Below are 22,588 nucleotides of genomic sequence, written 5' to 3' on the forward strand. Positions count from 1 at the left end.
TCAGAGGTGAGGTGAGAGTGACTGCCCTTGACATCAAGGCAGCATTTGACCGAGTGTGGCATCCAGGAGCCCTAGTAAAATTGAAGTCAATGGGAATCAGGGGGAAAACTCTCCATTGGCTGGAGTCATACCTAACACAAAGGAAGATGGGTAGTGGTTGTTGGAGGCCAATCATCTCAGCCCCAGGACATCGCCACAGGAGTTCCTCAGGGCAGTGTCCTAGGTCCAACCATCTTCAGCTGCTTCATCAATGACCTTCCCTCCATCATAAGGTCAGAAGTGGGAATGTTTGCTGATGATTGCAGTGTTCAGCTCCATTCGCAACCCCTCAGATGATGATGCAGTCCGAGCCCACATGCAGCAAGACCTGGACAACATCCAGGCTTGTGCTGATAAGTGGCAAGTAACATTCGCACCAGACAAAATCTAGGCAATGACCATCTCCAACAAGAGAGAGTCTAACCACCTCCCCTTGACATTCAACGGCATTACCATCACTTCCTGGGGATCACCATTGACCAGAAATTTAACTGGACTAGCCACATAAATACTGTGGCTACAAGAGCAGTTCAGAGGCTGGGTATTCTGCGGTGAGTGACTCACCTCCTGACTCCCCAAACCTTTCTGCCATCTACAAGGCACAAGTCAGGAGTGTGATGGAATACTCTCCACTTGCTTGGATGAGTGCAGCTCCAACTACACTCAAGAAGCTCGACACCATTCAGGACAAAGTAGCCCGCTTGATTGGCACCCCATCCACCACCCTAAACATTCACTCCCTTCACCACCGGTGCACTGTGGCTGCAGTGTGTACCATCCACAGGATGCACTGCAGCAACTCGCCAAGGCTTCTTCCACTGCACCTCCCAAACCCGCGACCTCTACCACCTAGAAGGACAAGAGCAGCAGGCACATGGGAACAACACCACCTGCACGTTCCCCTCCAAGTCACACACTATCCCGACTTGGAAATATATCGCTGTTCCTTCATCATCGCTGGGTCAAAATCCTGGAACTCCCTTCCTAACAGCACTGTGGGAGAACCTTCACCACACGGACTGCAGTGGTTCAAGAAGACGGCTCACCACCACCTTCTCAAGGGCAACTGTGCATGGGCAATAAATGCCGGCCTCGCCAGTGATGCCCACATCCCATGAACGAATTTTTAAAAAATGTTTGGTGGTGGCATCGTGCCATTTGATTTCCAACATCTGCAGTATTTTGCTTTTGATTTTCTGTAGAGAGAATAGACAGGCTGACGTTTGAGGTTAACTTTATTCAGTTCTGATGAAGGATTTAGACCCCAAATATTAATCTGTCTTTTCTTTGTACAGGTATTGACTGAAATTATTATTTGACTTATTATTTAATATTTTGATTTGTTTGAAATTAAAACACACCCTAACACCCCCCCCCTCACTTTCTTATAAAAAGGCGCCTAAAAAAACAGGTAATGACTGAGCAGCTGTATAATTCCAGCCCTTTCTGTTTGCACTGCAATGCATTCATTGTGTTTGCCACAATATTTCATGAATGAAAACCGGTGGTGCCCAAGTGATGAATGGCTTCCCTTCGGACCAATCAAAGTAGCTACCGGAGAAAGAAGCGGGCGGACTGACGAGTCCTGATTGGAAGAGGGTTCACTGATTGACGTCAATGCACCCACAGCATCCGGTTGCGGCGCGAGGGCGGAACGTCCGGTGGAAGGAGACTTGTGCGGCCGCCATTTTTCTTTGATCGTGTGTGAGGCGCCGGCGAGCGAGAGATCGTCAGTCAGTCAGTCAGAGCGGGATGGCGGGCAGACACCAGGCGAAACGCTTCAGATTCGACAGGGTGAGTGGCCGCGCGTATTTAAAGCCGCCCTCCCCCCGCCTAGTGTTTCGATCGTAACGGCTTGAGGGATTAACGGCCACACCTCCCCCCCCCCACCCCCCCCTAATCCGGGGAGGGGGTCTGAACAAAGGGGCTTTCAGGCCTAGGCCATGATGGGTGGTCGGTGAGCCGGCGGTTCATAGTGGGCCTCTGTTTAAATGGGTCTGGAAGGTGGGTGGGGGTGCAACACAGTCCAGTGCCACTGCTCCTGGCAATTCAGCCCCGCAGCGTGTTCACCGTTAAACGCCAGCCTCCCTCCGATCACCTGGTGCTGAGTTGTTGGAGTAACGGAGCATTGCTGCGACCGCTGTAGTTCTGTGTTTAGTTGCATTACATGAACTAAAATTAACGCCTTCTCAGTGATTGAAAGTGGGTTTTTCCTTTTGGAATCTATGTTGTGCATTTATAATTTTAGTGTTGTGTGGTTTATACTTTTGAATGTTTAAAAAAAATTGCACTTTTTGGTAAAGATGCATGCTTAAAAAATCTTGGGGTTCTATAATTAGCCTCAGTGTCTCTGGGTTATGGAGGTACAAAATTCAGATGTGGTTCCTGCTAGTAACCCCACTGCATGGAAAATAACCTACAGGGACTTGATCTGAACATGAGGAATGGTTACTTGGACCAGATATCATTCAAGTCGAGCCCTATCCTTGCCTCTGATCAGTTCCATTTGCCACCCCTCAGATAATGAAGCAGTCCGTGCCCACATGCAGCAAGACCTGGACAACATCCAGGCTTGGGCTGATAAGGGGCAAGTAACATTTGTGCCAGAAAAGTGCCAGGCAATGACCATCTCCAACAGGAGAGTCTAATCACCTCCCCTTGACATTCAATGGCATTACCATCGCCTAATTCCCCACCATCAACATCCTGGGAGTCACCATTGACCAGAAACTTAACTGGACCAGCCACATAAATACTGTGGCTCCAACAGCAGGTCAGTGGCTGGGTATTCTGCGGCGAGTGACTCACCACCTGACTCCCCAAAGCCTTTCCACCATCTACAAGGCACAAGTCAGGAGTGTGATGGAATACTCTCCACTTTCCTGAATGAGTGCAGTTCCAACAACACTCAAGAAGCTTGACACCATCCAGGGCAAAGCAGCCCGCTTGATTGGCGCCCCCTCCCTAAACATTCACTCCCTTCACCACCAGCACACTGGCTGCAGTGTGTACCATCCACAGGATGCACTGCAGCAACTCGCCAAGGCTTCTTCGCCAGCACCTCCCAAACCCGTGACCTCTACCACCTAGAAGGACAAGTGCAGCAGGCACATGGGAACAACATCACCTGCACGTTCTCCAAATCTCACACCACCCCGACCTGGAAATATATCGCCGTTCCTTCATCGTCGCTGGGTCAAAATCCTGGAACTCCCTACCTAACAGCACTGTGGGAGAACCTTCACCACACGGACTGCAGCAGTTCAAGAAGATGGCTCACCACCACCTTCTCGAGGGCAATTAGAGGTGGGCAATAAATGCTGGCCTTGCCAGTGATGCCCACATCCCATGAACGAATAATAAAAAAAGATATGCACACTATCCTTCTGGGGTGCTGGATGGTGATCAGAAGTGGAAACCTTGGTGAATTTTTCTTTTCCTCTGTCTAGGGATGCAGCGGCTAATCTTGACATGTCTGTACATTTGTGGTTGTAAATGGTGCCCATGAACTTACACTCGGATACTTTTTCCTCTTATTCTCTCTTTAAGTAAAAACATTTTGCTTCTGATCGAAGCCTCCACCACAAATGGTTCCTTGTATCCAACCATTTCCCCCCCCTCCCTCCAAAGCAAAGGTGATTTCCCTACTGGCAAATGTTGGGATGTAGTTTGTGTCCTGCCAAGCCCTGCAATATTTTGTTCAAGTGATTGTTATTCATGTGTTCTGGGGGAGTGTTCTTGTGCTGTCCTCACTTGATGTGCACATAATTTGATCAGTGATAAGGATGAAGAGTGGGAATGCCAGCTGTTTTTTATTTCCCACTCCCAAACTAAAGCACTGTTGATTGTAATACCCCTACTGAACTGAGCCGGTACACAGCCCATTGATTGGATGTGGGACCTGTATGGCTGTTACCACACTGGGCAGTTCCTTTAATAGCTAAGCCACTGAGGGGAGTAGCTGGAGTGTAACTTATAGAGTTATTTCCTATTAATACTGTGCTGATTGGCAAGGTGATAAAGCACTGAAATGACTCCCTTTTGTAACAAGTGGTCAGGTAAAGTGCTGTTCGATTACACAGAAAAGATTGAACTCTGGGTGACCTAATGAAGATCTTTAAAATTATAAGGGAATTTGATGGGCTAGATGTAGAGATGATGTTTCCACTTGTGGGGGAGTGCAAAACTAGGGACCATTAATATAAGATAGTCACTAATTAATGAAATAAGAAATTCAGGAGAAACTTCTTTACCCAGAGAGTGGTTAGAATGTGGAACTTACTACCACGTGGAGTAGTTGAGGCAAATAGCATAGATGCCTTTAAGGGGAAGTTAGACAAGTACATGAGGGAGCAAGAAATAGAAGGATATGCTGATAGGGTTAGATGAAGGAGGGAGGGAGGAGGCTGCAGTGGAGCATACATACACACTGGTATAGACCAGTTGGGCTGGATGGCCTGTTTATGTGCTGTAAATTCTAGTTTTAAAAAAAAATCTTCGAGAAATAACTGGATTACTGTGAAGTACTAGTATGATCAACAATTAACCCATTTTCACTTCAGGATGGCGGTGCTGAAGACCACAATAAGATTTTGCCATCTGCTGTGGTACATGTCCGAGGGTTGCTAGATGGAGTAGTGGAAGTTGACCTTATGGAGGCTCTGCAGGACTTCGGCAATATCAGGTATGTTAAAGGAGAGAATATGAAGTGAAATGTTGATCTGGTGCAAATGTCTGTTGGTAAGACTTTGGAATATTTGAATCAACAGTAGAAAGAACATGCCTTAATATTATTAGATGTGTTCTGTTGCTTACAAGTTGGCAAGTGCTGATTTGTAAAGTTTTCTGTGCTTGGGAAGGAGCACTGTATGCAAAATAAAGTGGCAGTTTACTCTGGGTGAAATTTCTGCTTGGCTAGTGTCAGGCATTAGAATCTTGAACATTGCAGTTTTTTAACCAAAAGTTTTATTGAATTTAGTGAAGCTTACACTTCATGGTTATGGTTTAGGTATTGAGCCTAGCCCATTGGTAGCACACTCAGAAGGTTATGGCTTCAAGTCCCACTCCAGAGACTTGAGCGCATAATCTAGGCTGATAGTTCAATGCAGTACTGAGGGAGTGCTGCACTGTGGGAGGTGCCATCTGACAGGTGAGACATTAAACTGAGGCCCTGTCTGCCCCCTCAGATGGAGGTAAAAGATTCCATGGCAATATTTGAAGAAGAGCTGGGGAGTTCTCCCTGTGTCCTGGCCAACGTTTATCCCTCAACCAACATCACTTTTTAAAAAAAAACAGGTTATCTGGTTGTTTATCTTGTTGCTGTTTATAGGACCTTGCTGTGTGCAAATTGGCTGTCAATGGTTTCTGTAATACAACAGTGACTACACATCAAAAAATACTTCATTGATTGTAAAGTGCTTTGGGACATCATGAGGTCGTGAAAGGTGCTATCGAAATGCGAGTTTTCTTCTTTGGTCACTGCAGGTTATGTCACACCACTATATACTGTATATTCAATTAAAACTACTTGGACGTGGCGGTCAGCATCAAGTGCATGCTAACTATAAACAAATATAGTATTTGAATGTCAAATGCTGCTCGAGCATTGTACTGTAGCGCACTTATTTTGGTGGCTTCATCACAAAACAAAAATTGAAACTGAGCTGTGGGAAATGCTATATTTACTCTTACCCAGGAAGAACATAGGAACAGGAGTAGGCCATTCAGCCCCTCGTGCCTGCTCCGCCATTTGATAAGATCATGGCTGATCTGTGATCTAACTCATATACCTGCCTTTGGCCCATATCCCTTGATACCTTTGGTTGCCAAAAAGCTATCTATCTCATATTTAAATTTAGCAATTGAGCTAGTATCAATTGCCGTTTGCGGAAGAGAGTTCCAAACTTCTACAACCCTTTGTGTGTAGAAATGTTTTCTAATCTCGCTTCTGAATGGTCTGGCTCTAATTTTTAGACTGTGCCCCCTACTCCTAAAATCCCCAACCAGTGGAAATAGTTTCTTTCTATCCATCCTATCTGTTCCCCTTAATATCTTATAAACTTCGATCAGATCACCCCTTAACCTTCGAAACTCCAGAGAATACAACCCCAATTTGTGTAATCTCTCCTCGTAACTTAACGCTTGAAGTCCGGGAATCATTCGAGTAAACCTACGCTGCACTCCCTCCAAGGCCAGTATGTCCTTCTGAAGGTGAGGTGCCCAGAACTGCTCACAGTGCTCCAGGTGCGGTCTAACCAGGGTTTTGTATAGCTGCAGCATAACTTCTGCCCCCTTGTACTCCAGTCCTCTAGATATAAAGGCCAACATTCCATTTGCCGCCTTGATTATTTTCTGCACCTGTTCATGACACTTCAATGATCTATGTACCTGAACCCCTAAGTCCCTTTGGACATCCACTTACCATTTAGAAAGTACCCTGTTCTATCCTTTTTTGATCCAATGTGGATGACCTCACATTTGTCTACATTGAATTCCATTTGCCACAATTTTGCCCATTCACCTAATCTATCAATATCGCTTTGTAATTTTATGTTTTCATCTACACTGCTTACAATGCCACCAATCTTTGTGTCATCGGCAAACTTAGATCTGAGACTTTCTATGCCTTCATCTAAGTCGTTAATAAATATTGTGAATAATTGAGGCCCCAAGACAGATCCCTGCAGGACTCCACTAGTCACATCCTGCCAATGTGAGTACCTACCCATTATCCCTACTCTCTGTCGCCTTTCGCTCAGCCAACTTCCTAACCAAGTCTGTACTTTTCCATCGATTCCATGGGCTTCTATCTTAGCTAACAGTTTCTTATGTGGGACCTTATCAAATGCCTTCTGGAAGTCCATATAAATAACATCCATTGACGTTCCCCTGTCCACTACTTTAGTCACCTCTTCAAAAAATTCAATCAGGTTTGTCAGGCACGACCTACCTTTCACAAATCCATGCTGGCTCTCTCTGATTAACTGAAAATTCTCGAGGTGTTCAGTCACCCTATCCTTAATTATAGACTCCAGCATTTTCCCCACAACAGCTGTTAGGCTAACTGGTCTATAATTCCCCAGTTTCCCTCTCCCTCCTTTCTTAAAAAGCGGAGTGATATGTGCAATTTTCCAATCTAGAGGGACAGTTCCTGAATCTAGAGAACTACCTAATGTGCAAAGAGGATGTTGGATGCATGTGTAGATATGGTGCTTGCACACTACTGTGGTCAGTACAGGTGTTTAGCATCAGGACCCGATATAGTGGGTTACCGTATTGTCCTTTCACCTTTGAGACTTTGGTTCAATTCTGATTGGGGTGAACATTTCTCTAAATGCTGGAAGACAAATGAGTTGGGGCATTCTCAACGCAGTTCTTAGTGGGTGTGAGCCAACACTAGAAAACTACATATTTCAATACAAATGGATCTAAAATACCAATCTTAGAGGATGGATGCCTGCTACGAGAAATGGAAATGTCACTTGTGCAGTTGGGGAGAGTGTTTGAGATTGGTGCTGTTGGTGCGAATTAGCTCACAAGTGGGAAACTTATTTATTATGACTGCATCTACTCCCACCATATGACAGTGGGTAGAGGACGAGTGCTGACCTAGGTTAATGGGTGATGGTGTCAGTCTCAATACATCAGTGGTCAGTGTTTGAATGTAAACCACCGCTGGAATGAATCACTATTTTTACTCCCTAACCCCGAGTTAAATGGTTGTTTACTTGGTGCAGGCTTGCTTACAGTGCTGGGGCATCATTGTGCTTCACAAAGACAATCTAAATTTTAAACACTCCAGAAACTGCTAGTAACAGTCCTTGTGTTTGATTTACAGTTGCGTGATGCTGATGCCAAGGAGAAAGCAAGCGTTGGTGGAGTTTGAGGACATCGATGGTGCATGTAGCTGTGTGAACTACGCAGCAGATAACCCGATCTATGTTGCTGGACAGCTGGCATACATTTGTTTTTCCACAAGCCAGAAAATTGCCAGGCCAGACGATGACGACTCCAAAAGCAATAATGTCCTGTTGATCAACATTGCTAATTCAATTTATCCCATCAATACAGTAAGTTTAGCAGAAGTCTGTATTCAGCACTCTAGGATAGTGGTTTGGGTATCTTTCCAAAGTATAAAACTAAGCAAGTGCTGTCTGGTTTGTCATTTTTTGTTGCTGCCGATAGTACCCAGCTTTACTTATCTACCACCGTTGATCCCAAGACTATGCTGCCCTTCTGCCTGCCTGATATTGAGTAGTGAATGAGCCAGAACTTTTCGCAAATAAACATTGGCAAGACCAAAGCCGTCCTGTTCGGCTCCTGCCAGAAACTCTGTGCCACTGCCCCTGGGTTCCATCCCTTCTTCCTGGAGGCCTGCTCAAGCTGAACCTTAAGGTGCACCGCCTCATTGTCCTGCCTGATACTGTACCTAGCTTTAAACCCCGCATTAGATCATTACCAGGAAGATCTCCCTGCTCCTCTTCAAATAATGCAGTGGGATGTTTTGCATCCACCTGGAAGGGTTTAGCATCTAGTTTAATTTTCAGTACCAGTGTTTGTGTGGAAATCATGTTGCAGTTGTTTCTCAAGACCATGTGGGCTCGAGCCAAAGTCAGTTTTCAATTCTTTGACTGTCCAAATGTTGACTGTCCTGAGTCCCTCAGGCATTTTAAAGGAGTGATGTTCTTTAAATGATTATGGTGGAATCACTGCTCTGGAGATCCTATTGCCAGCAATCTGCCAACTATAATCACGCAGCAACATTTTACTTTACAGCCTGTGCTGCATATAGAGGACTGAGACTACTCTGCAAGTTCCTTCCCACCAGCAGTTTCTCCCAAGTCCATTGCTACCTGCAACATAGCAAAGGGTTTGGTAGGGAGTTAGGTGAGATGCACACTTAGTGGATTTTCCCGTCACTGACACAACAGTGGGTTGTTAATCCTTCAACAATAACTTCCATAACGGGAAAATCTGCTAACACACTTAACAATTCTAGACTGTACTTTCCAATGGATGAGGTTTTAGAGCAGGAATGTCCAAGGTGCAGCTTATGGGTCATGTAGCTCCCGAATCCTGACAATCCAGACCTCAAAGCCGAGGCAACTCCATTCAATTTGTGCTTCAATTCTTTTTTTGCTGTTTATTCCTGATCGATTTTTGGTGCTCCTGGATCAGAACATTAATCTGTTAGTATCAGTAAAGTGGAATATTATGAATAGCAATGTTGGATTAAACTTTACATTTGGCCCCTGAGGCTCCATGATACAGACCTATGGGGTCGACAAGGCACAAAGCTGGGATATCCTGTTATGACATGTCCACATTTTTTTTAGAATCTCAATCCATTCAAGCTCATTAATTGTGTGTCGTGTTCATCTGTCTGCTTCCTAGGAAATGAGATGCTTTAATTGCAGTCCTGAGAGAATTTGAGCTTGAGTGTTTACTCTTTGCAACTGCCTTGTTTTTCAGGATGTTCTGTACACTATTTGTAATCCATGTGGGCCTGTTCATAGGATCGTGATCTTCAGAAAGAATGGAATTCAGGCAATGGTGGAATATCCTTTACGCAGTGACATAAGGAAGAATTTTTGAGCCTTCTGTTCCCAAAACCACAGTTAAATTTGGATGCTTAATTCTACAAGGGCATTCCTGCGTATTGGTTGCTATTAACTGCTGCCTGCACTCCCCTTCACAGTGGCGTTACATTGAATACTAACTGGCAATAAAGTACTTGTAAATGCTTCCCTTCCAGTTGGCAGTATCGTAACACAATTCCAATCTCCATTTTAGGAGGCTTGGTGATAAAATTAAGACACACCGTGTTAAAGGGAATGTGCCCGCGTGGATAGGAAGTTGATTAAAGTACAGAAACGGTAGTGGTGAATGGATGTTTTTTGGACTAGAGGGATATAAACTGTGGCGTGTCTAGACTTGGGTATAAGGTACACTATCAGTTTGCAGATGAGACAAAAGTAGTGCACATGGTTAACTGAAAGGACTAAGTGACTTAAGGAGAATGCGGACAGGTTAGTAGATTTGGCGGATATGGGGAAATGTGATGCATTTTGGAGGGAACAATATGGAGATGACTAATGTACTGAATGGAGCAGAGAAATTCTAAATGGATTAGAGAAAGTGGGAGGATAATTTGATAAAGCTGCTTTTTTTAAAAAAAGGAGCCTCGAATTTATAAATTGGGGGGTCTATGGTCCAAAAGCGATTCAATAAGATGATACCAGCGATGAGCAGCTTTATTTGTGAACACAGACTTGGAGAAACTGGGACTCTTTATTGGAACACAAGGACGGGGTGAGATGATCTGATGGCGTTTAAAATTGAGCAGGTTTGATGAGGTAAATTTGTTAGTCAGTAATTAAAGGGTATGCATTTACATATAATTTACATCACAAATTCGGCCCAAATGGTTTATGCTCCACACGAGCCTCCTCCCACCTTGCTTCAACTCACCCTATCAACGTATCCTTAAATTCCTTTTTCCCTCGTGTACTTATTTACTTTCCCCTTAAATGCACCTATGCTGTTCGTCTCAACTACATGTGGTATCAAGTTCCACATTCTAACCACTCTCTGGGAAAAGAAGTTTCTCCTGAATTCCTTATTGGATTTATTAGTGACTATCTTATTCCCTAGTTTTGTACTCCCCCCCCCCCCCCCCCCCCCCCCACAAGTAGAAACATCTTCTCTACGTCTACCTTATCAAACCCTTTCATAATTTTAAAGACCTCTGCATTCTCTTTTCTAGAGAAAAGAGCCCCAGCCTGTTCAGACTTTCCTAATAGTGATTACATCAGTGTTCTGGTATCATTCTTGTAAATCTTTTTTGCACCTTCGTCAGTGCCGCTACATCCTTTTTGTTAGAGACCAGAACTATGAACGTTTAAGATCACGGAGGAAGAGGTCAGTATTTTTTTAATTTAGGGGGTTGTTAGTACATGGAATGTCCTACCCGAAATAGTGGTGAAAGTAGAAATCCATGAGAGCTCTTAAAAGGAAAGTGGATAAATATGTGAAAAGAACAATTCAAAAAGGGGGTAGGGGAATGGGACTTAAGTGGATAACTGAGAGCCAGGGCTGAATGGCCTCTTTGTGTGCTGTGAATTTCTTTGACTCATTGGGAGGCAGAGACTTTTTTAAAATGCAAGTAGAACGGGAGTGGCTGAGATGGCCAGTTTTCGTAGATTGTTGGTGAACACGTGTGGGAAAGCATACAAAGGGGGAGGCTTGTATATGAACATACTTATTATCGGATACCTGGTTTACTTAAATAATTGGTATATTTTTGTAATTTCGCTACTTTTTAAAATCAAATTTCTTTTCTCCCTCACTGCTGAGGGTGGTGATGTACAGCTCCATGAATGTCGGCAGCACTTCCGATTCTCTGCAGAGTTGGCCATTTTTCATGCACGTACCTAAGTGATGAGTGCTGGCAGGCAATTTAACTGTGGGCTACCTCTGAGCTGAACCTCATTCTGATCTCGTTTGATGTCCACGAGCGCGCTTTCTAGCAGAATTTGTTGATAAACAATCAACTAAAGGAACCCTGGCTGTTTATCTTTTCACTGCCCTCTATCTTTAAACACCCATCCCTTGCACACCCGAAAAAAAAGCTCACTCCTCTCCGGTTGAAATCATTAACCTGGGACAGAGGGACATTCTATCCTTTGCGTGGCTCAATTGTACAATGGGTGGTGCATTTACCCACTAAGCCATTAGGCGGAGCTGTTGAGCTTCTGAGCTCTTGCTGTACATGTTAATTTATTGCAGAATGTATACATGTGTATTTTCCTTAATTTGCTATACATTTGACTCTGTTCAAAGTGCACAGAAGGCCAAAGCATCTCTCAATGGTGCTGATATTTATTCTGGATGTTGTACTTTGAAAATAGAATATGCAAAGGTAAGTGTATGTGGTATGTGTAAATCTGTGTGCATGAAAAGATCTGTTGGATATACTGCAGTAGAACCATCCAGTGCTGGGCTTATTCTCATTGTTCTGGATTACTGGAATCTATTTGTAGCTGTTCTCATTTTCTTTTTTAAACCCTCGCTTCTCCTCTTTTCCTCCCCCCCCCCCCCCCCCCCCCCCTTAATTATCTTCCCCTTTTTACTCCTCTCCTGAAGCTGTTGACTCCTTGTGTGTGGTTCCAAGGGCGGCTCTCCAGGTGCCTTGCCCAAATGGATATTCTACATCTGTAAGCCTAGACCGTTGGCAGGCTGTTTGACTGTGGATGGCGTCACTGCTAACCAAGTCCTCCTCTGGCACCCAAACATGCTTTCCATCAGGTCGTGATATAATGATGAGCTGAAATCTTGCCTGTTTTTTTAACCCCCTTTCCTAGCTTGGGGTGCTGGGGCCAATTGTAGTGCCAATTCCTGCTCTGGCAGACATCAACTAATTTGGCACATACAAGATTGATCCTGGAACTCTGTGGCTGTGTGACTTCATACCATTCTGTGCTTTTAGGGGAGATAGCAGGTTTGGTTATCCTCAGTTCTTGGGCTGACTGCTTCAATAGCTTTTTTTTTGGTTACCTGAAGCAGAAACTGCCTGGTGTCTGTGGAAGCAGGGCAATCTAATTGCAATTGTGGGTGGTAAATGGCAACAATCTTCACGTCATTTAGCTCCATAGCCAGCTGGGAGATGGGTTTAATACTTGGGCAATTAGCGATCTACCCTTTTGATTTTCTTTGTGTCCCTGATAAATGTTCTCAAAGCTTTACCAAATGTTATGCAATTCTTGCTTTTACCTGTGTAAAATTCATCCAGTCTGTTCCCATTGAATTCAGTAGAAACTGGAAAAGGGCAGTAAACTGTTTTCTCCACCTAAATCTGATTTTATAGGCTCAAATTTTGCTGGGGTCTCTTTCTAAGAGAGTCATGGTATGTTATACTTTTACCTGCCTACGGGATTCAGTTTTGTTAGTGATCATTCATTACCATTCCATGAGTCTAAATATTGTGCAAAATGGTCTCAAAATAGATTTTCTGCCATTTTTGAGCCATTATGTCCTCTTCTACAGTGTAGGCTTGCTAGTGCATATGACTCTTTATTTTCTGTTGCAGCCAACCCGTTTGAATGTCTTTAAGAATGATGCTGATACCTGGGATTATGTGAACCCTAACCCTGGTAGACCAGGTAAGATCATAATTAGAGTATTGCTACTATTCTTTCTTGCACAACTTGTCTTTGCTTTCTGCTTTCATTCAATGAATGCCATTTTCTGTTTGCAAACCTATACCAGAACCTCTGACCTTCAGCCATACTTAATTGGGAGTGCCGGGGCAAAAATATCTTGTACATAACTTTTGTGTATGTGGAATACAGGAATATAAACAGCTGAAGTGGGCTTACTACAATCAAATTGCAAGCCTGAGATTTTTGAACAAGGTTTATGGTTGGCTTTTTATAACTTTGCACTCTTAATTCCTCATTTTAAGGCAGCTGTCCATCTTCACAAAGCTGAGTTGACTTTGGCATTCTGCCTTCTGCCCTTAATTGTCAGATGAACAAGGGGGTGTCTTTGACTTTAAAATTCTCATTCTTGTGTTCGAATCCCTCCATAGCCTCGTCCCTCCCTATCTTTGTAACCTCCTACAACCCTCCAAAAACTCTGCATTCCTCCAATTCTGACCTCTTGTGCTGCTCCCAATTCCTTCACCTCACTACTGGCAGCCATGTCTTCAGCCGTATAGGCCCTAAGCTCTGGAGATCCCTCCCTCAGCCCCTGTCTCCCCATCGCTTCTCCTTTAAGATCCTCTTTAAAATCTACCACTTTGACCAAGCTTTTGGTCACCTGTCCCAATATCTCAATTTTAATTTAATTACGCTCCTATGAAATGCCTTGGGAATACATTTTCCTATGTTAAAGGCACTATGGAAATGTAAGTTGTATCCATAGACAAATTTGGCTGAGAAATTAAATGCCCCCCCCCCCCCCCAGCCTTTCCTTTTCTCTACTGAAGACACTGACTTGTGGTGAGTGTGTGTTAGTGGGTTATTCAGCTGTGGGGTGCTAGCTGAGCTGGTTCCAGTCCTCTGCATGTGTTTGCTTTCTGGCAGAAACAGGATCAGGAGCAGGAATAGGGTTGTATGGGTGCGCTACAGTGCTTTGAGAGACTTAACAAGTTCTCGAGGGAGAAGACATTAAAGCTGTGACAAAAGTGAAGCTTGGGGATATTTTAGTTCTGTCAAGGAAGTTCAAGGGTTAAAAACCAGCTTCACTCGAGGAAAAACATGCCTCATTTATTCATTTGCTCTTTTACAATTTGTTTGCCAGTTGAAGTCCAAGTTAAAAACTAGTGTAATTCTACTGCCTTCTGAAGATGGAGGCTCCTGTGATGGTGTGCAATAAAACCTGTAGCCAGATTAAACTGGATTAGGTTCTTCGAGCCATGGGCGCACGTCGAATTTCTGGGCAAATGAAAACACTCTAGCACGTAGGGAGCTAGGACTCAGAACAGAAACATAATTTAAAAAGTCACTCTTTTTTAGAAAAGTAAAGAAGCTTCATAACAGAAGTGTGTGGGTTAGTAAAGTATGGCTTGCAATGTATCATAGATAACCATTATCTTTTGGAGTTTCATTGGGGTTAGTGAGAGTTCTGAAATTGTCTGTGACTTTCTTTTTGCCTCCCCTAGTATCACTAATAGGGGAGGGTTCAGCACATGGCTGCACTATGCAGCTGGATGGCTGAGCATTTATGGGCCTGACTCTCTTTTCTTATCCTCCTTTGGACGTACTGGTTAGCAATCAGGAACGAAATTGCTGGCCTCTTTGCCACTTTCCTAACCCAGGATTGCCAGCACTAATTTTTGTGCCCCGGCTAAGAAATAACTCAGCACAGATCAGCAATCGAACCTTCAGGCTTCCTGGTCTCTGGCTCAGATTCACACTGGGCAATGTATTTCCCTCCTGAGACATCAGAAGGAGCCATATCGGTGGCCCTATCACATCTTTCAGTCCTCAAATGCAATGCAATAATTTAGATTCCTACTGGTTAGTTATAGTCACTTAGTATTAGATTGAGTAGTAAGTAATGCTGTATCTTTGTTCCACATGCACATTCAATGTAACTTTGTTTCTTGCCCCTGTTCTCCAGTTTAATATGTAATTAGCACTGCATTTGGCAAAGATTTTTCAACCTGAGTCCTAAAGTCATTAAGTGGTTGGAGGTCAAAGGTTAAATCTTGAATCTACACTCAACTAAGCTTCCAGCACCCTGGTTTAAGAGTAATATTGGTGGTCTGTTCTATGTTGGGATTGGGGTTACCCAATCCTGCCACATTTGGGGTACAAAGTTTAGGATTGGTGTGAGCAAGGTGATAATATAACAGTAATGCAAGCACTTGGGTACCCACACAACTGCAGTTTAAAATTCCTTTAAAGTTTTTATCATGTGGAAACACACTTGAATCTTCACAAATATGTTCACGGCAATCTCCAACTGCATATATTTATAAACAGTGTTACAAGTGAATTCAATGAAGTTGCACTGATGTGAACTTTAAACTACTTGTATAGCATTTGAAATGGCCCACCCAGCACTGAACCATATGTAAATATGCACAGCATTGTTGCTCCCTTGAGTGTTGTCACTAGGGATCATTTATTGGTGTTAATGCACTAACAAAATCATACTCAAACCAATATACTTTAATATTGTATAGCTGATAGGCTTGTTGTGTGACACTTAAATCATAATCTCAAATCCCTCAAGTCACTGCTACCTCCAGTGACAGCCCTGTAACCATCAGTACTTCACGCGAATATTGTGCAGCTCAGAATGTTCTGTAGATGTAACCCACGCTTGGAAAGTCAGAATTGCAGTGGGTGTTTTTCACAGTTAAAGTGGGATTGTACAAACATTTCACACTCGCTATACTGTTCGACTGAAACCCTAGTGACAACACTGCACTCCATGTTGCTACTGTTTTCGGGGGGTAGTGGGTGGAATTGAGCACCTAATAAAATGGATTCAGGCTGACCACTGAGTCTGTTTGGTTTAAGTTCTGCAATGACCTGGCTCCTGCAGTACTAGCACTCATTTGTTAGCACACCTCACCGGGTCCACAATGTGATTATTGTGAATTTCTGATCTAATCAATATGTGTGATGAAGTTATGACTTCAAGAAAACCTAAATATTTTCATGTGTGGGAATTCATTACAAAATATCTCCATATAATACATTTGCCCTATTGTTCCCAATAAACAGTTGATTTACCCTTCGATTAACTGATGCAGTTACAAATTTAGCCTTCAGAGTGGGCGTTAACACAATGCACTGGCTATTGACTTTGCCACTAGTTTGCAGTTTAAAAAGACTTACCATTTCTCAGTTTGACACATTACATTGATTTTAAGGCTAGAAATTCAACTTGACCTTGTGGTTTGTTCTTGTTATCCGAGCCTGTCAGATGCCTCCCGATATATTCTCTAATGTAAAACTATTGGATAGCTAATTGCAATCCTAAAATGATAGCCAGTAGCTCTGGTGTAATATTTCTTGTGCATTGTGATTTCGACAGGACCAGCCAGACTTGATGTTATTAGGGATCATTGACCAATATGCTGATCTGAGTCTAATTAGTGTTTTAAGTCCTCTGCAATTGATTGATTTGTTACAAAATTAAACAACCGTACAATATCTAGCCCACCTCACTGTGGTTATTGTATATAGAGGTATTTAGTGACAAACAACTTGGCAACGGTCTTTTTTCAAAAATTAGCTTGTGCCGTGAAGTGAGGGAGTTCATTTTGTGCGCCTGTGAATAATGTCACCTCAGTTCTTCAGATGCTTCTTTTCACCAAATCTGAGCAGGGGTTTTCTTAGGGTTCCAGGTTCCTGTCCAAAATGAGCTGCTGATCTGTCCATGAACATTAACCTGTCACCTCATTGCTATTCAGAGTGTAAATACTCTGCAGTATTTTTATATGTTCCTGTGTTCACACTCCTTAACCCATAGACAGTAATATTCAAGAACCTTACACAGTGTAAATATAATATACAAATTAATGTATGTATAATGCTATTTTCATGTCTGTCCTTTGTTACTATGCACAAGTTGAGGGTTACAGAACCATCTTTTAATTCTGTGATTTTTGCCTGAGGAAGTGAATGGGGAAGTTCAGTTTCTCACTTTTTCCCTCACCTCTTGCTCTCCTCCCCTCCATGTCCCCACAGTAGTACTGATTATACAGTGGGGTTTAATTCATTTTTTTAAAAAAAGCTCTACTCTTCTAGATTGATTTCTTCAGTGAACAAATCATCACATTAATGCCATAGGAACGTTGAACATTTCTCTGCAGAGAGGGGTGTGCCACGTACTCTGGGTTTGGATCACCTTGTTTACACTGCTCTTTAATTTGAGTCAACTGGTTATTCAGGCAATCTGGAGATTGGGAAGACTAATGTAAATGGGGATTAAACAGCTATTGTTTATAGTTATTAGCTTTTAATCGTTCACTACAAACTAAGGTAGTAGATGTCTGTGGCACAATATTAGTGTCCCTGTAATATTGTAGATCCTGTATTCCTTTACTGAAAACTTCCCAGCAATTGGTAACAAGGTCCCAGTATGGTTTCTGATTTGGTTACGTTAATTGTTGTGCTGAATCTTGGACTCTTTTACGTGCCAGTCAATCCCAGTGTGCGAACCAGAAATCGAAGGTTGCTGGAAGCTTATCCTTTACGTACAGCGATCCTTCAGCTTTTTCTCAACAGCCTCTATTCACTGACTACAATACAAGATGCTCATTTGTATATACACTTATAACGATGAGCCTAACCGTCGCTGGACGTGGACTACACGCACAAGTTGTCATGTAGCTAGCATTGTGCAAAAGGAGAGGGGGAGAGAGATAATCCATGTGATCACCACTGTACTCACAAGAAAACACAATGAATGAGGATGCTCTTCAAGCTGTCGAGACCATGAAATACCTGAATAATTCACCTCAAATATGCCCTGAGCTTTACATTATAACTACCTCACCAACCTCCTAACAAGGCGAAGACACTGAAATCATTCATCTACAAAGCCTTTTTTCCCTGTTAGCTGCAAAAAAGATGACACCTTTTTCACTCTACCTGGCGTGCACTGAAACTCAGCCTTCTAAGTTTTTCCACCTGTACAGAATGCTATTTTGCACAAAATACTCCAATCATACAGAATCTATGAAGCATACCAGTTCCTTCCACTGGGCAGACCATTCTACAGCCAGAGAGCCAATCACTTCTGCAGGAGAAGTCATTCTGATATCATCTGTGAGCAGGTACAGTCAGTGCTAAGGGTATGTGAGGAGAGCTCAAGGGCAACTAAACATTAAAAGAACTGAGCAGTTGGAACTTTTCTAAAACCCTGTCTTTTTTTATGGATTTAAAATTTTTGTAAACCTTCTTTGTGGAGCATGGGGCACCATGTCGCTCTATTTATGCAATGTAGTTTGAGAACCAAGGTTTGAAAGTCCTATTTAAATGCCCATGTGAATGTAGAGCTGTAGGGTGCATTAAACAATGACTGCTCTTAATGCAACAGCTGGCTACTATTTTTCAGGGTTTTTTTTAAGCCGAGGTGTAGATACTTGCATATGCTATCTAAAACTTGAGTAATATAGTGTCACAACACCCATTTAAGTAGCAAACATTTCTGCAGTTCAGGAAGCATCTGTGGAGAGAACAAGTAACTTAACTTTTCAGGTTTGCAATCTTTGTCAGGAATAGCATTTAAAAAGGAAACTGAATGAGGGGTGGAATACAAACACACACGTAGAAAGGAAATAATGACCTGCAAAAGTGCTTATGTGCCAAATAGATAATATAAGCATGAGACAGTAGGAGGCATAATGATAGAAATCAAAGAAATGAGAAATGGGGTGTGTTTGAATAGCTAAAGGGAGAGGGGGGGATAGGCACTTGAAAGGGTAGCATGGAAAACTGGCAAAGTGGAGCAAACTCCAGTAGTCGAGGATCCTGGCAGGGGCAAAAAAAAATCAGGTCAACACCAGAGGAGGGCTCCCAGCCCAGCCACTGACCTGCTCCAACCACCCCCACCCAGAGCACCCACCCCACATTGCCAGCACCTACTGCTAGAGAGAAAGTAGGAGGTGAAGTTAGTCAATATTAAGGCCAGAGGGGTGCTGAGTGCTTAGTAGAAAGATACAATGCTATTCCCTGAGCTTGTGTTGACCTTTGTTGGAACAATGGAGATGGTCATGGGAATGTGATGAAATGGCAAATGACAGTAAGTTTTGTCGCACTTGCGGGTAGAGCAGGTGTGTTCAGCATACCACCCTCCCTAATCTGCACTTGGTTTCCCCAGTGTAGAGAAGACTCCACCGTGAGCAGCGAATACAGTATACTGGGTTGGCGGAAGAACATGTAAATCGTTCTCTCACCAGGAAGGAGTGTTTGGAGCCCTGGACAGTGATGAATGGGAAGATACTGTATCTCCTGTGCTTGCCTGGGAAGGTGGCAGGAGAAAGAAAACAGGTGGTAGGGTTGATGGGAGAGTGAATTACCTCTCTAGCAATATTTGTGTAGTTCAGGTTCTCCCATTGTCTTAGTACCATATCACACACCACCCACTGACTGAGAAGATCCAGGGTCTGATCCTTGCTCTTTGCTGAGTTGGGTTAATGTAGCCCTGGCAGCAGTTGCAGTGCTACAGTTTAGTGTCCCTAGGCTGAGGAATGGGGAAAACTCTTGTGAGCCCATCTGGAAGTGTGATATCTGGTGAGTCCTGGTCTTGATTTTTTTCTTCCATTCTACTCTTTTCCTCCTACAAGAGAAAAATGGTCACTGTATGGATTCTCGCATAGAAAGGTCACCAGGGCAGGGTACTGGAGGGTCATTTATGTCAGTGGAGCCAAATTGCTGCATGAGTCAAACTTTGAGAGAATTTTTTTTGCAGGGAGGGATGGAAAAGTAGTGCATAGTAAAGCTTCAAGATGCCATTTATTGTTGAGAAGCCCATCTTTATTTTTTGTTACTTATAACTAGTAATGGTGACTCCTTCAGCCTGGCTGACACAGGCTGGGTTAAAAGTAACTTTTCCAAATCTATGCGCTCTGTTGAAAAATGCAATAAATATATGGACTTTAAGCTTCCCATTTAGACTTATTTCAGCACCCCTTGTGTAGCTCAGATTCTTGGAAGGGGAACCTTTCTGACTGCATGTGTATTGTGTGTCCCAAGATAACATTGCAAAAGAGAAACATGGTGCTCCCATAGCAAGCTACACAGAAGTAGTTGCACTTATTCATTTCAATCCCACGGTGTCACCAGTGGTGGGTTTTATGTTACAGCTCTGTCCATCTATACAGTGACTGTCACCTCAAGTCCCAAATGCTTTACCGGGTTTCCACTAAACTGCACTGTTCTATGAGCTGCCTCGGCTTTACATATTCAACCCACCGTGATTCTAAATCGTGCACGTTCATTTATACCACGGTCACGTATGGGCAGGGGGTGAACTTCATCTCACAAAAGTGGATTTTTCTCTTTCCAGTGGCATTTGCATGTCTCTGCTGTTCTGATACATAGACAACATCCTGATTGATCTCCAGGATCAGTTATCTCGGCATTTTTTCCGAGGGATTTCTTTTTTGATTATTTAGTTGCCCATATTGTTTTAAATGGGACTATATACTTTTCAAAAGCGTCTTGCAAGACAGGATTCACAAAGACCAAACTGAAGGGGAGGGACTCCAACAAGTTGGCACATGGAGTCTATATATGTAATGTCAACTACTCTAGATTCCATTTCTGAAATAACAAACTCTTAGCGACTCTTAACTGTGCACTGGTAATTCCCAATTTGGCCCCAAGTAATTTCTGTCTTGTAGAATGCTTTAAGAGATTATATAGCCTCTTTTACACTGCACAGACTAGTGTGCAACAGTGGCCATGAAATGCCTTGGCTGAATTCCATAGTTCAGCCAAACAGTTCTGAACATGTGGACTCCAATGTAGAACTGCCTTAAAAGAAATTTACCCCCTGAGCCCTGAGTACTACCATGGAATGGAGAACATAGGCCCCACTGAGCAGGCGTGGTGTCTCCCTGTAAGTTACCTAAAGGGGTATTAGAGTTTGGGGAGCGGCAGAGTGCAGACAGATGTGAAGAAATGCAAAACACATTTTAATAACATCCCCTCGTGGGAATGTTAGTTTGTTAATGTGATATCAAAATGTGTTACTTTGATGTGTTACCTCATTTATATTCACACGCTATTTGGATAGTGGGAGTAGTGGCTCATCTTTAATGATTTCAGAAAATGCTTAAAATTACCCCCTTATGGGTCAAGTCCCCTTGTTGCTTGCAACATAAAACTTTAGTAGGTCTAGGAGGGAGGTACTTGTTCAGTGAAGTATATGTTCCCCCTTCAAATTTTCTCTGCTCCCCTCTTCTGTGTTCGCCTGAGGTACACTCGAGTGTACTTGGGTACCTTGCCCGAGTAGCTATTCATGTGTGAGCCTTGAAGGCTACAGTGAATGTCAGTAGGTTACTCAACTGCATGAGCATCGCAGCTGATCATATCCTCACCCAACGTCCATGCATTTCCAAAAGGGGTTGCTGGAAAGCAATGGAGAGTGAGAACCATGGCCTACGGTTGCCGAAGCTAATTATAATACCACTGCCCCAACTAAAATGAACTAAGTACAGACAGAAGATTGACCCTTTGACCTTCCTGGTCTGTGTGACTCAGATGACCCATTCGGGAGCTCCCTAATGGTGTTTTCTAAACTGATCTTGTAGGTTAGGTTTGGCTGAACTTGAATTCAGCAAGCTTGTTGCAGATATGGTCACTGGCCAAGTTTAACCATTATGAAGTGGCAAATTTGGAGCTATTCATGATGCACTATTTAAAAATCTGTCAACTGGCAACGTAGATACATTATCATTCCATGTATTCATGTGCGGATCAAGTTTCAAAATGTATTTTACTCTCTGGAACCTGTTCTGAAACATGGCTCACAGTGTCTGCTGTCTTCTGTATGGGAATAGTTACATTTCCACAAGCTATTGTCACTAGTTAGTTTTTAAAAAAAAATGTAGACACTGCTCACTTTTTATACAATGGACATCAGTGCGGGAAATGTATACACAAACTTCCAAATGAACCAACATCGTGTTGGGAATGCTGCTACTTGAGGGCTCAAACACAGAAGAACAACTTTTCTTAAGTCACTTCTCACATGCTCTGACCTGCAATCTTTCAAATGTTAAAAATGCATTTCTTCTGTAATTTCCCTTTGTGTGCTGTAAGCTTTAAAATGCAAATAAAGAACTATGATGTGTAGAGAATTCTTTCTAATTGTAATCTTTTGTTTCTATGGTGTTCATTTACTGTAAAACGTATGATGCAGGGTTGAAGTTTCAAGCCTGTGTCGAATCTGCTTGCAACCGTATGTTTGATGGAGAACCATCTTTCAAACTGCCATTTGTTGCTGTTGAGGCATAAAAGTGGTAAGATAATGTTCACTTGGACCTTGTGCCCTAGCACTGCTGTAAGTAGACTCATTT

The 22,588-nt window shown here is 43.0% G+C and overlaps 1 protein-coding gene across 2 annotated transcripts in view; it reads left to right on the forward strand.

The window, feature by feature from the left end:
• The first annotated feature begins 1,695 nt into the window (after positions 1 to 1,695).
• The window catches only part of LOC137306040 (heterogeneous nuclear ribonucleoprotein L-like), a 42,351-nt gene continuing 21,458 nt past the window's right edge, over positions 1,696 to 22,588 (forward strand). For both annotated transcript variants that reach the window (XM_067975066.1, XM_067975067.1), the window contains exons 1-6: positions 1,696 to 1,833; positions 4,602 to 4,723; positions 7,877 to 8,108; positions 9,511 to 9,596; positions 11,863 to 11,959; positions 13,127 to 13,199. In XM_067975066.1, the coding sequence (XP_067831167.1) occupies positions 1,792 to 1,833; positions 4,602 to 4,723; positions 7,877 to 8,108; positions 9,511 to 9,596; positions 11,863 to 11,959; positions 13,127 to 13,199 (652 nt within the window). In that variant the 5' untranslated portion in view covers positions 1,696 to 1,791. The remainder of the gene's footprint in view (positions 1,834 to 4,601; positions 4,724 to 7,876; positions 8,109 to 9,510; positions 9,597 to 11,862; positions 11,960 to 13,126; positions 13,200 to 22,588) is intronic.

Source organism: Heptranchias perlo, chromosome 41 (genome assembly GCF_035084215.1).
Source record: "Heptranchias perlo isolate sHepPer1 chromosome 41, sHepPer1.hap1, whole genome shotgun sequence".
Taxonomy (NCBI): domain Eukaryota; kingdom Metazoa; phylum Chordata; class Chondrichthyes; order Hexanchiformes; family Hexanchidae; genus Heptranchias; species Heptranchias perlo.